This window comes from Schistosoma mansoni, chromosome 6, assembly GCF_000237925.1.
Source record: "Schistosoma mansoni strain Puerto Rico chromosome 6, complete genome".
Lineage (NCBI taxonomy): Eukaryota > Metazoa > Platyhelminthes > Trematoda > Strigeidida > Schistosomatidae > Schistosoma > Schistosoma mansoni.
The window spans coordinates 1,587,727-1,602,556 of record NC_031500.1 but is presented as its reverse complement, the minus strand read 5'-3'; the positions used below and the strand labels follow the sequence as shown (position 1 = coordinate 1,602,556).

The following is a 14,830-nucleotide window of genomic DNA, read 5'->3' as shown; positions in this document are numbered from 1 at the left end:
GGTTGTCCAGTTTACGTCAAACAATATTACCGAAAACCAATCATTCACACACACTAGTGGTGGATAAAGTCAAGCATATACTGGGACTTGATGAAGAATTCGTTAAAATGGCATATGATTCATTGAAATTTGCATTTAGTAAACGTGAACTGGACTTTGATGATGATACAGTACTATTAGAATGTTTCGATGAATATAATGAAATGGTAATTGAGAGCGTACCATCTAATCGTCTTCTAATACATAAACTTGGAGATGGTTGGGAGCCATTGTGTAAATTTTTGAATGTGAATGTACCTTATTGTATACCATATCCTCATGTCAATGGTCGGAATGAAACATTGAAGCGTGTTGACTTGCTCAAAAACATTGGTATCCTCTGAGACGATTAGACCACGTTATTTTGGAAGAAATCATGGAGTCTGACAATCAGATGTTTGTAGAATATCATTAAACAGATCGAATAACTATTCATGGAATAAAAGACTGAATAACTATGACGACTTACTTGTTTTATATAATGATGACGTATCATTCAGAAACATTCATAAAGCTTACATTCATTACTGAGTGGGTTAGTTGGAAGATTGATATCGTTTGCGAGGACACATCAAAATGTCGTGCATAAGTCCAGCAACAAAGATTTATTATCTGCGGCTTCTCTCGTTACTTTGGGAGTCTACAAGTTGCCGTTGGATAAACATCGTAAAACTTGAAATGAAGCCTAACTTTGTATTGCTTATATGAATTTCAGTGCATACATTTCTTTTGATATTTTTTGGTAATAGACTTAATTTTTTATATATAGTTGAAATCATGAGTCAGTGGAAGCTAGACCAGCATGGAAAACGTGGAAGCACTGGACGGCCGTATAGTCCTATTTTGGGACTCCTCAACAGTGTGCATCCACGACTTATTTGTTGAACAGGGTTTTATATTTGACATAGTAACTGATTTCTGGAGATATAAACTTCATCAGACTCGAAATTTCGCGAAATTTCGAGAAAAAGCTTAGCGTTCTTTCGAATATAAGTCCTTCTGGGAGTGTACAGTTTTTAATTAACCAGAGATCTAGTTATGAATTTCGAAGTATAGCGATGAGGAGTTAAATAAACGTCAACCGCCAAATACCATGAAAGATGATTGCTACACTACAAAAGTGTTTGAACCACACAGGTGATGACTACAGATTGAGACTTTAGGAAATAAAATGAACCCAAGTCACTGAATGAGTACATGACTACAACTTTTATAGAGTTGATCTATGTTGAAGTGACACTTAAAATGTCAATAGGCATAATTGCTATGGTGAATGTTATCTTCTCATGAAATGAATCTTCATCAAAGCAATCATTTGTTTAAGTCAGTCGTTCCGTAGTGCATTATATAGCTGACAAATTGCTGATCTTTCACAAGACAACTTCGTTTCACTCACTTTAGATTTATTTTTCATTCCTAAATGATCCTCACAGATCGTCTTATATCAAGTTCATCAGTTTGATAAATGCTATCAGTACATGAATTTATTATTCCATCTGGTTACAATGAAAATATTGACGATTACTGATCATCATTATATTTAGTGTATGTTGTATGTTGATTTGCAGTCTATAAGGCTTGTTGATTTAATAAATTTGAGGAATTTCGGATGCTTGCTGTCCCCCTTCCTCTTTCTCCTGGTGGTCGACTGCATTATGAGGACATCAACATCTGAGGGAAAGCACGGAATACAATGGACATCTCAAAATCAATTAGATGATTTGAACTTCGTAGATGATCTAGCCCTTCTATCCCATACACACCGAAACGTGCAGATGAAGGCAATTAGTGTAGCAGCAGTCTCTGAACCAGTAGGCCTCAACATACACAAGGGAAAAAGCAAGATCCCTAAATACAACATGGAGAACACCAACTCAATTGCAGTTGATGAAGAAGCTCTGGAAGATCTGGGATCTTTCATGTACCTTGGAAGAATCATCGATGAACGTGGATGATCTGATGCAGAAGTAAAGGCAAGGAATGAGAAAGCAAGGAGAGCATTCCTGCAGTTGAAGAACATATGGAAATTAAAAGAACTGTCCGCAAGCCAGCATCAAAGTTACAATCGTGAATGCGAACGTCAAGACAGTTTCAATGTACGGAGCTGAAACTTGGAGAATAACTACAACCATCATCAAAAATGTACAAGCATTTGTAAACAATTGTCTACGCGAGATACTCAACATCTGTTGACCGGAAACCATCAACAACAGCCTACTGTGGGAGAGGATAAACCAGCTTCCAGCTGAGGAGAAAGTTACGGAAATCACCAACCTGCATCACGAGGCAAGTCTTAACTTGGAATCCTTAAGGTAAACGGAAAAGAGGAAGGTCAGACTACACACTACACAGAGAATCGAAAGCAGACATCAAAAGGATGAGTAGCAACTGGAAAGAACTTGAAAGGATTGACGAAGACTGGGTTGAGTGGACGGTGTTGGTGGGCGACCTATGCTTTTCGCCAAGGGATAGCAGGCATAACTAAGTAAGGAATTTCGCCTTATGATCAACATGGATAATTTGTGTGTTTTAATTCATCCTTTCTTTGGCATAAACATACTCTATCAATTGTACAAAAGTTCATTCTTCAACTGATGAAAAATGGACAAAACTTAGAATAAATCAGAATGAATGAATCTTTGTATTTCTTGGCAGAATTATAAATGACTGTCATACGCCTTGATACATCAGTAGCTAATGAAGATTTAATAGGGATCTAGAAAGCTAAGTTAGATTTGGTCAGAATTAGAAATTACATCGTTACAAGTTGAATGGTGAATAAACATAGTAGAAATTCATTGAACGTGTTGATTAAGTTTCTAGTATTCCATTTCGCCACCAGATACATATGCACCACACAAATCTCATTTCATTTGTGTGGGGGCTGTGATACTGCACAGGTGCCCAGACCGAAGCAAGTGGTTTTCTTAATGGGACACACCCGGAGCCCTTGACTTGAAAATCTGATCCACAAGGTAGTGGAGCATCGTGAGGAGATGTAGTCCCATGGTAGCCGGTGACCAACAGTTGATTCATACGGTAATTGTTCCCTCGAGATACTGGAGCTCATGTGCACCATTGATCTGGAATCAGAGTTTTCCAACTGATCTTAGTGGACTTTCCGTGTCCATCAACCCGGTCTAAGAGTTGGACATTCGTTTTTCGTTCTCTCAGTTTCGTAAACATTACCCTTGACTAGAGAAGGCAGTGAGTAGGACTTCCCTGATAAAGGCTATATAAGCGTGGTCATGTGAGAGCATTTGGAGAGGGAGAGCGGACTCTTCACTTTCTCGGCCGTACCAGGTCATTAGGGGGCAGTGTACATGTAGGATATAAGAAAGCTCAAGGAAGCTGATTTTTGATATAATCCCAGTCTATGATATCATTGACTTTTAGTCTAACTTATGTTGATCATTATTGACAACGTATTTGATATTCATCACTGTTTCCGAGAAACCAAATTACTGATCGATAATTCAATTGAAGATTTTTCTGTTTATCTTTCTGAATGATCTTGGGATTCAAACTGAAGATGCCACAGGTATCCAGAGTTTGATAACGCTTTAACCAGTAACATCTTCTATCATGAATCGTAACCACTACGTGAAATCAAAAGACAGAAGAAAGGGTGTTCGAAGATATATTTGATAGGTTATCAATATATCTTGGATCAGATGATCTAGGTTGGCTAGTGATTGCAGGGGATGTTGAGCATAGCGTTTTCACACGTGATCTGGTGCGGATGCATGACCGACAGCCTTCAGCTAAATGAGTCAATTAAAATTAATGTGGTCAGCATCAGATGTTGAAGACTTACAGAGCTATTGATTTTGGGGATTTATTTACCGCTACAGATCACTCACTCTCTCTAGTGGAGTGGTGATGACCCTACGCTATAGCCAGCCAGACGTTTAAACCCAACAGGTTTATCGTCGGTCAACACTCTTCTGATAGTTTGCTATGTTTAGCAGCCTCTAGACGTCTTTCCTTACTATAATGAACTATGAAGTTCAATATGGTAATAAGGAAACAATGTACAACCGAGATACCGGTTCTTCGTAAACTCCATCGTTCTTTTCATCGCCTTTTCCAGACGTCTTGAAAAAGAAAAAAAGAACATGTAAGTGCATTTTGAAATGCACTCGTATGCGCGTAAAGACACAAAGAGGAAGAAAAAGGCAAATATTTTCATACACATACGATAGCGTGAAAGCAATTTTTAAAGATTTTTTGGTTATGTGTTTTAGAAAAAAAATTAAATATACACGTTTTAATGGTTGAGATCATCAGTCAATTAAAGGTAGACCACCATGGAAAACTTAGAAGCAGTGGGCAGCCGTTTCGTTTTATTATTGGACTCCTCAGCAGTGTGCATTCACGATCCCGCCTCAAGAGATTCGAACCCAGGACCTATTGGTCTTGGGCGCGAGCGCTTAACCACTAGACCACTGACCCGGTCGGCATCAAACGATGTTAATGTCTAACTTCAACCAATCCACAAAACTGAGCAACCATTCATCAATGTCTACAGTGAGTTGATATCTCCCAACAGACCTGATTGAACTTCACTGGTTACTGATTCTCACTAGAACTCCAGGAAATAAATCATGGAGCCAGTCACTAGAGAGCATATGATCAATATCAAAAAGGGGTAATTTATGTAAATACTTGCTGTAGTTTATGCTACTGACGTCGACAGATATAAGTAGTACGTATCATCAACCAAAAGCGAAATGTCTGGTGACAGAAGGTTTAGAAGATCGAAGAGAAGAGAATGAGGACAAAAAGTGTTTACTATGGAAACGAAGGAACAATGAGGTCTGAAACAATGGATTGACATTTTACCAATGAAATATTTACTGTATGATATTCAGATGAATATCAAGAATCATAACAAAATCAGATCCTAAATGTTATACTGAATATAATTCACGTCAATATAATCCAAAGAATCTTGTATGTTCGATAAATATAACACTGATATGATTCAGTTTAGTATTGAAATATTACATCACTCAAAGGAACAGATATGAAGGGATAAATGGAAGAAGTTGAAAACATTTCAATAAAGGATTCTTTAAAAAATTGCACAATACCAATCGGTACAACATATACTCACAGATTCTTAAACTAGCATGCTTCACTCAGTCATCATCAGCTGCTTTTGTAATCTTCAGACATTGACAACGAATATTGAACACGGATGACTGTTCAGTAAAGATTTGCGACAAAATATCAATCGTTTCATCAAAAGAAAAATCTCTTGGATTCTTTGGAAGGATGAAATAAGGGTAGCGTTCATGTTCAACTGTGCCAAGATTTCTTAAGAGTATTCTGACCTTGGCGGCGTCATCAAGTTTTCTGAACAGATCTCCGTATTTCTTGAACCAGGTTTCAAAAGTAATACCAGCCGAATCATCGAAATTAAATTCATGGATAGAATTAATAATGTGGTCGACATGAGATTTCAAAGGATCATCTGTAACCTCATTTTGATTTAGGTTCAATCGTTGGGTTAGAGTCTCCATAATAGGAACCTGGAACTATTCGAAACGTTTTTCTTGACGCTCCAACAAGGCTTCAAATTGTTCAATGGTAAATGACATCTAGATAAGACAACCCAGTCACCAGTTGTCATATCTCGAACTTAGATTCTTAGTATCTCGCGAAATACTTGAGCACTCGAACGCTAGAATTTTCCAAAGTCGCAAAATGAGAAGACAGACGACAAGTAGAAGAAATGTTATTCTCAAAACAGTGTCCAAATATGGCACAAAACTGTCAGGTATCTAAAGTTTTTAGTAGAAACGAAATCATCATTAAAGTTATCCAATCCGCACACAAGGGGCTATTAACATTGTCCAATAGGGAAGCTACACGTAATGATTCTGGAACATTCTTCCAAAAGCTGTTTGGATGGAGTATGTTCGGCTCCTTCTGAGCTTCTTAGAACTTCCTCAACTTCACCTGTGGTCTGTCCTCACAGTAATAAATAGTTTACTTAGTTTATAGTTTACTTACAACTGACTGATCATTGAGTAGTGACCGATTTTATGTTTGTCTAGTCATTTAGTGCTGTTGAAATTTTACTGATGAAGTTGTAGTACGGTTGCTAGTTTAACTGATGATATGGAGTGTACGATGTTGAAGTGTTAATTGGTTGGAGATAGTCAACTGGAAGTCCTATTCTACTTAAGAATCGAGCTTGTTTATGAAGAAAAACAAGAAGATACTGATTCTCCCTGTTTGATTCAAAGCCAAATCATGAACCTTTGAAGTTGAAGTTGTATTCACTGAAGAATTTGAGAATGGAATGACTTACTGTATCAACAAGATCCTGAACGATTACTGTTTTGTAACCATTACCCTTGATGATGAGTGCTGAATATGTCTTATGATAAAAACGTCCAATCACGTATTGACAAAAGATCAAGCAAAGAAGATTGTAGATGTCTAACAATGTAAACAAAGATCAATATCTTTCACGGTTATCAATTCATTAACGAAGTACAGGTTAGTTTACTTGATTTTAAGACGCATGATCAAATTGTGGCCAAGTTATAATACTTAAGTGTCTAAATCAAACCAGATGGATTGTAGTTGAGACTTGTAAATTACTGGCTGAAACTGAAACACCTCAATCACTGTACTATCACTAGACATCAAAATACCTTAAACTACCTTGTGATTTAAGATAGTAAACGATTTCATGGTAGACTGTTAAGTAATTCAACACCATGATATGATAATGTTAGGGATGTTAGGTCCCCAGAACTCACTTGGTAAGTACATTATTTTTGTAATTTTATTTTGAAATTTTGAATTTCTTTGTTTTCGCAGCACAAGCTTTCTTTTCATCTTTATGTCATATTCCCCATTTGATAAAGTCTTAAACGCTATTGGTCCTTTATGTGTTTTAGTAAGCTATTTTGTAACACTTTTCAAGGACAGTTTTATGTTGTATATGTATGTTTAGTTTGTGCCTGTTGGATCGCTTGTGCTTCTGGCTGCTTGCGAAATGTATTTATTCCCCGTTCGGACTTCGTCTTCGCTCCCTAGTTAGAGGGATTGGGATGTATCAGAATAGCTAGTTAGTTGGTCTTTGGTAACGAGTCTTTGTCACGTTCGCAGATTAGGTGAACTCGTATTAGTATCAAGCATATCAGTTAATGATAATTTATCTTGGTTGAATAGAATACACTAATTTACACGTACACTAATAAGTTGAATTAGGCTTATTAGTAAGTCACTATAGTACAATTGCTGCATATTCATATTTCTAATCTCCAGTGCTGACCACCATCCATTTATACATAGTGATCACGTGACTGTAATTACATGTATACCAGATAATCTTCTTTTAAAATGTTTGCACACTGTGATAACACGATTTCAGCATTTAATCTGTCTTCAACGATCATCCGTGTACTGATCGTATATAAATATCAGCAATCTGATTCATGTAACATACATATCTCATGGCTGACATTATGTCAGAAACTTCAACATCATTGTTAGTTATTGGAGCTGGTCTACCAAGAACCGGAACGAAGAGTTTAAAAGAAGCACTGGAAATAATCTACTCTAAACCATGTTATCACATGATTGAAATTGTGACCAAAAAGCATTGTGATATTGGGAAGTGGCAGACACTGTTCACTGAGGCTCTCAACATGACAACTGATGTAACCATCATACACAGAGGTTTGAGTGAAATACTGGATGGTTATGTAGCTGTGACTGATGTTCCAGCATGTGCATTCTACAGAGATCTGATGAGTATATATCCAAATGCAAAGGTAGGATAAATGGTATTTTGTTATATGTTACGATTTTTGATAAGTGGTTGATATTCCAATCGTCGATGACATAATTGGAAGCAAAGATGATTTATCATATTATCATTTCATTCCAACGTAACCATAACATCCACAACTGATTGTATTCCGATCTGGCATGATCACAAACTGAATGAGACGGATTTGACAATCACACAAACGGATGTATTAGTTTGTGTTTCATCACTCAATCACCAGTACACCTCACACATCAGTCACTAAATTTGTCAATAGGTGATGAATTTCCCAATTCACTGAATATCCCATGATTTGCTGGTTCCACTTGTTTAACATTGATCATCAGATTTGGTTTATGGATCTTGTCGAAAACGTTGACATTATTCAATGTACACTTATATGAATGTGGGCTCAAAACGATTGATTGCACGAATAACAATGTGGATTGTGAAAGTAGCTTTCAATCAACACTCATTTAGCTGTTTCCCTCTCAATAAATATCTCGATTTTATAGTTAAGATCATGAGTCAATTGAGGCTAGACTACCGTGGAAATCATGGAAGCACTGGACGGCTGTTTTGTTCTATTGCTGAACTCCTCAGCAGTGCGGATTCACAATCCCAGCTCGCGAGATCTGAACCCAGGACCTAACAGTCTCGCACGTGAGCGTTAAACCTCTAGACCACTGAGTCGGCCGGCATCCAACGGTGTTAATGTCTAACTCCAACCAATCCACGAAATCAATCAATTTCAACATATTTTTGTAACGTTTTAAACACATTTTGTAGAATTGTTGTCAATATCTTCACTGTTTAATAAAGTTTACACTTGTGTAAACTCGTTCACTAGTTACTTGGATATGAGTTACACCTTCAATGTAACAGCTAACCGATTGGGAGTCCAGTTAAATATAGATGATCAAAATCTCCTACATTCGACTATCAATTTAATTTACAAAGTGTAGATCAGTATTGTTTATAATATTGTGTAATTATAGAAAGTTGTCACTAAACTGTAGAGTCTCGATGCTTAAATTGTTCAACGGATATGGGGTTACTGGTAAGCGGCTTGTTACGTTCCACTGTTGATATCGACGACTGCAGATGATCAGTCTCACTTGTCACCTGCAACAATACTCTCTATCAATGTGATCGTTATGGAATAGAGACTGACCATTTACTGTCTTGAATATCAACAACGTAAGGTAATATAGTCTTACTACTTCTTACGTAAGTACGCCTGATTTGTCTATGTTTATATATATCTGCATATTCGACAAATTACATATGCTTATGACTTTTGTATTAGTATTTTGCCTGTTTCAGGTCATATTGACTGTGCGTGATAAAAATTCTTGGTTATCTAGTGTACGACATTCAGTATTGCCGAAATCAAACGATTCATACAGTCAGAGACTAGATAAAGCGAAGCAAGCATTGCATCTTGGTAACGAGATAAACAAAATGATCATGGATTCACTGAGATACGCATTTCAGGAAGATAATCTAGACATCGATAATGATGAAGTTCTACTTGAGTGTTATGAGAAATATAATAAAATGGTGCAAGAAACTGTACCATCTGAACGTCTCCTAATTCATAAGCTCGAAGATGGTTGGGAACCATTATGTCAATTTTTAAATGTTACTATACCAGATGGAATAGCTTATCCACATGTCAACACTCGTGATCAGATAAAAGAACTGATGGAACTAATAGGGAAAAATGCATCACCTGAGGACTTAGAGGCAATTTTTCCGGAATTTCATGATGTCAAATTCGGACAGTTATGAGATATTGAGTTAAATGTCACCTATACATTTTGCAGTAAAATAAACGTCTGATAAGCATTTCATTTGTTACCTAATTTGAATCGTCTCATTTGATATGATCATACTTATATAAGGTCACTGAGTCCTTATAAGATTAACCGAAACTGTCAAGTGTTTTCTGAATACTAAACTATATAACTTCTATATCACTGGCCCAGAGTTTGTTCCTTGGTTAAAAAAATAAACCTCCATTCCACCATGTTGAAAACTTCACAGTTGTTCATGTTAATTGATAAATGATCGATTGATGATTCGTAATTTTATTTATTTATTTGAACACATAAATATTGGTACAAAGGAACACCAGATACATATGTGCCACACAAATCTCAGTTCATTTGTGTGAGGACTGTGATACTGTCCGGGTGCTCAAACTGAAGCAGATGGTTTTCTTAGGGGGCCACAACCGGAGCCTTTGACCTAGTGGTATGATTCACAAGTCAGTGGAGTATCGTGAGGAGATGAAGTACCATCGTAGCCGGTGACCATCGATTGATTCATACGCCATTTGTTCCTTCAGGGTACTGGAGCCAGCCCATGGGCACCACTTGTTTGGAATTAGTGTTTTCCAACTCCCCTAGGCGGACCCACCGTGGCCAAAACCCGGTTAAAGCGCCGCTTATTCACTTTTCGTCCTCTCGGCTTCCTAAACAACACCTCCGCCACGAGAATGCAGTGAGTAGAACCTTCCTGTCAGAGGCTATATACGCGTGGCCATGTGAGAGCATTTCGAGAGGGCGAGTGGACTATTCCCACTCTAGGCCGTACCAGGGCCTTCGGGGGCAGTGTACATGTAGGATATAATGAAGCTGAAGGAAGCTGATTTTTGATACAGTTTCAGTCTATGATACCATTGACTTTTAGTCCAACTTATGTTGATCATTATTGATAACGTATTTGATATTCATCAGTCTCTGAGAAACCAAATTATTGATTGATAATTTAATTGAAGATTTTTCTATTTACCTTTCTGAATGATCATGAAATTTAAACTGAAGATGTCTCAGGTATTCAGAGTTTGATATATGACTATATTTCATATGACAGTTTGTCTAAGATCTATTCATGTTTGTGACTTTCTTTAAGCATTCTGCAAAGAACACAACATATGGATTGATTCCGTTGAGAAGGTGATTGATGAGGTCATATTTGAAAAAAAATGCTGACATACCTACTTATCTCCGCCCATGTGCGATACGCTATATTCAGTACGTTGTTGAATATCTAAAAAGCATACAAAGATTGACGAGTATACTACTGATTTAACACTAGATATGTTGTGACTTACCAACACAGTGACGCCAGTTGTCATTAACTTACTAAAATGATCTTTTTTCTTATGATCTTCATTCATTTATTTAAATATCACTGTCAAACTGGACCATATTTCTACGGATGCGCCTACTAAATAATGATAGCTAACTCATTGACGTGAGAACAATGTACACAATGTGCAGAGATTCTTACAAATAAATTGTTATGTTACTGTGAGGGATTCTCGGTGATAGAACTCTCTGTATGAATTTTTTGCTAGCCCTCACACGGTACTGGCCATGGGCTCCACATCAAAGACTGACTTTTCAACTCATAACATTTACCACATTGTTTGCTGTACGGTATATATCTGTGTTTATCTCTGGTCACCAACATGTGAGCCTTGCCAAGGACTTCATTTTCTCAACACCTAAATATCCGCTATGAAGATCTTCAAGAACAGACTTACATACTCAATGAACTATAACAACACCATCATTTACACACGAAATACCATCAGGAGCAGTAGACAACTCATCCTGCTTTGCAAAGTAGACAGGAAATTTACGTTTCAGATTAGCATAACAACCTTTCCGTATAGCACTGAGTATACATCCAAAGTTTCTACGAGTTTCTCTAGTAAGATCTGGACGTCTCACCGGTAAATGTCGCACTAACAAATAGTCTTAAGTATTAACAGGTCTATCTTGCAAAAAATGTCGAGAAATGTAGTTAACGTGTTGAATTTCTTGAGCACTCTCGTGCTGAACCGTATATTCATAGACACTAAAAACAATGCTCCATCGCTGAAGTTCTTAAGGATGATAAATGAACTTTAAAGTGTAATGATCAGTAACAATGGTAAACGTATTTCAAAATAAATAAGTATGAAGTCTTTTAATTGCCCAAAACACAGCTAATGCTTCTCGCCGCATTTGTGAATAACCTTATTCCGTAACAGTATGATTGCATGAAACACAGATAACTGGTCTACTTTTCTGCTCCAAAACTGCACCAATCGTCATAGGTGATGCATCAGTAACAATAACAGAATGTGCACTGGGTGAGTAAGTTCGAAAAACAGCATCACTTTGAAGAAACTTTGTCAGACTTCGTAAGTATGGCCTTTTTCGTTACAAAAAATCACTGGATATACACGTCACAATATATTGAAGAGCACCCAGTAGTGAATGTAGTGCTGTAAGACATTTTGAAGGCGGTGCATTTGTCAGTAGATCTAGTCGTTTCATATCTGGTCTATAACCATTACCATCAACTGAGTATCCAAGGCATTCGAAACTAGATACACAAAATGGAAACTTATTTCGATTCACTGTAATATTCTTCTCAGTTAAGCGACACAATAAAGCAATCTCTCTGCTCATAAACTACCTTATCAGTACCATGAACAGTGAGATCATCTTGATAATCTTCAACACTTTCAAGACTACTGACTACCTTATTCACAACTTCCTAAAATATGACTGGAGAACAACTTAGACCAAATAAGAGGAAGTTGTATTTAAACAGACTAAGAAGCGTATTAGTTGTTACCAAAATAGATGAAGACTGATCTAAAGAAACTTGAAGATAAGCATCTTTTAAGTTAATTTTCGAGAACACTTTAGAACCATGAAGTCAATTTTGAATACATTCAGCCTCTACCGTCGTGCATGTTTGCTTCAAGAAACGGGAGTTCAGTGTTATTCTATAGTCACTACATATTCTAGGGTCTTGTCATCAGACTTCAATGGCTTAACAATAGAAGTACCACATGCTGAAGTCTAAATGGGTTCAGCTATACTTATCGCACACAAATCTTCTAATGCCTTATGTACTGTTTCTCGAAGACCATTAGGAATTATTTGTCTTTTCAGATAGACTGGATCGCCATGTACTTGAATTTTTATTGGTTGAGTTTTAATATCTCTACTACACGAAGCACACACAGCTATCAAATCTTTAAGCAAAACATCAGAATTCTCTGTAAAAAATAGTGAAGACTACTCTACTGTAAACCTTTTTAAACCCAGTATTGAGAGTCCTGATTCGCTAACTAAAAATTCACAAGGCATGTATGAAGAACTATGATCTCCAGCAATGCACAGCATCCTAGTATGGGCAGTCTGTATACGGCGTTCCCCAATTTTAAGACTTCAGTGGGTCTTACGACAACGTTAGGATCTACAGATTTCAAGTTCTTGAATGAAATGATGGACTCTTTACTGCATTTGTTCACAACAAAGTTGTGAAATGAACCAAGGGATGTATATAATTGATTTAAATATGAATATTACATTTCGAAGCGGTGGATAAGGATATACGGTCATTAGAAACAGCCGGATTACTGGGATCTAAACTACAAGATTTAGTACTAATTGATGCAAAGTGGACAGTAGTCATTGTGACACCAATGTGATAATGCGGAGTATTTGAATTATAGTACAAACTAGGAATCCTAGAAATAACCCAATTTAACCAAGAAGCATTAGATGAGCACGAATGAACGTATCGTATTGGGAAATAAAATCAGGCAGTCAGCAAGTATAAAGGAAACTTTAGTTCATACAAACACCACAGAATCACAAACTTCAACGAAACAGCCCTTAAATATTCTCAAGTTTCCGACGGCGGTCCAGCTTGAATTAATCCATGAATTCAACTAATAAGATAATACATCTAGTCGAATATTACTTTTCTCATTTAGATCATCATCAGAACGTGTCTAGTTATATGACAGTGATATTTAAATGAATGAAAGTCGTAAGACAAAACAAGACCATCTTAGTGAATTACTGATAACAATGACAAAAGACTTTCATGAATATATTTAATCAGTAAAATCGTAAGTTTTCTATGTATTGATACGTATTAGATAACGACTACACGTGAATATAAGAATAACTAAAAGAAATTTGATAAGATTCATAAACATTCCGACGAAGGACAGAGATCAATGGTAAAATAAACCGACTCAGTATAAATGACCATTGTGTGAAATTATCTTTTATCTGAAGTGTATGTCTAGTCAGTTCAAGAATGTAGGTCATCATCAATGAAGGAAAATAAACGAAAGAATGATAGAAATAGTTTGTCTTGTCGTCAGTCACTTCCCTTTTAAACAACGAAATAACTGAGATATCATGAACCAATTTAAACAGAAGGACTAAGGTTGTGAACATGAATACCTGGGAGGCGAACGAACCTTGTTGTGAAATTGTGAATATATTAGCTAGATAGCTGGGAATACGTTGTTTTCACTCAGTGTATGACTAGTGTTTTGATCAAGTGTGTAATAGAATGGAGCTGCGTATCCATTTTTTATTGAGGCGTTTTAATAAACTTTGGTTGTCTGTTTGTACTGCCATCTGAGCACGTACATGTAGTTCTAACTGTCTGGGTCAAATACTAACTCAGTTTGTTTACAAATAGTTTATTATCACTTTGAAGTTACCTTAATTTGATTCGTATTTATCGGCTATGCTGATTATCTTAATACAAATTAGTCTAGTTTGACTGCTATTCTCTCTATATATAAATATGTTAACAAGCGATTGTGTAGTCAGATATTTATATTCAATGTAATGAGCTGAAAGACATCCCAGAGATAATGAACGTTTTTAACTTGTCTTGTTCCCGTGTTATTTTTATTCCCCACTTTCATGAGTTCATGTCAGTGTACATAGAATGTTTACTGTGAATTACACAATATATATAAACAATAATCATGGTTCAACGTATATAACCAGTTCGTATTTGTGGGATATTCCTTCGTTCACAAAGATAGTTTGAAATAAGTTTCATCAGTCGGTGATATAAGATTAATTTTTTAACTGTAATATAACATTGTGATGCACTGATCATTGTCTTATTGTTTCTAAATTCATATCTTCTTTTATAGTTGAAATT

The 14,830-nt window shown here is 36.5% G+C and overlaps 1 protein-coding gene across 1 annotated transcript; it reads left to right on the top strand.

The window, feature by feature from the left end:
- Positions 1–7,517: 7,517 nt before the first annotated feature.
- On the top strand, positions 7,518–9,628 carry Smp_089370 (putative nad dependent epimerase/dehydratase; the record flags this gene model as incomplete). The annotated part of the gene is made up of 2 exons (XM_018797907.1): positions 7,518–7,838; positions 9,161–9,628. 2 exons carry the CDS (start codon positions 7,518–7,520, stop codon positions 9,626–9,628), a joined length of 789 nt encoding a protein of 262 aa, XP_018652903.1.
- Positions 9,629–14,830: the final 5,202 nt, after the last annotated feature.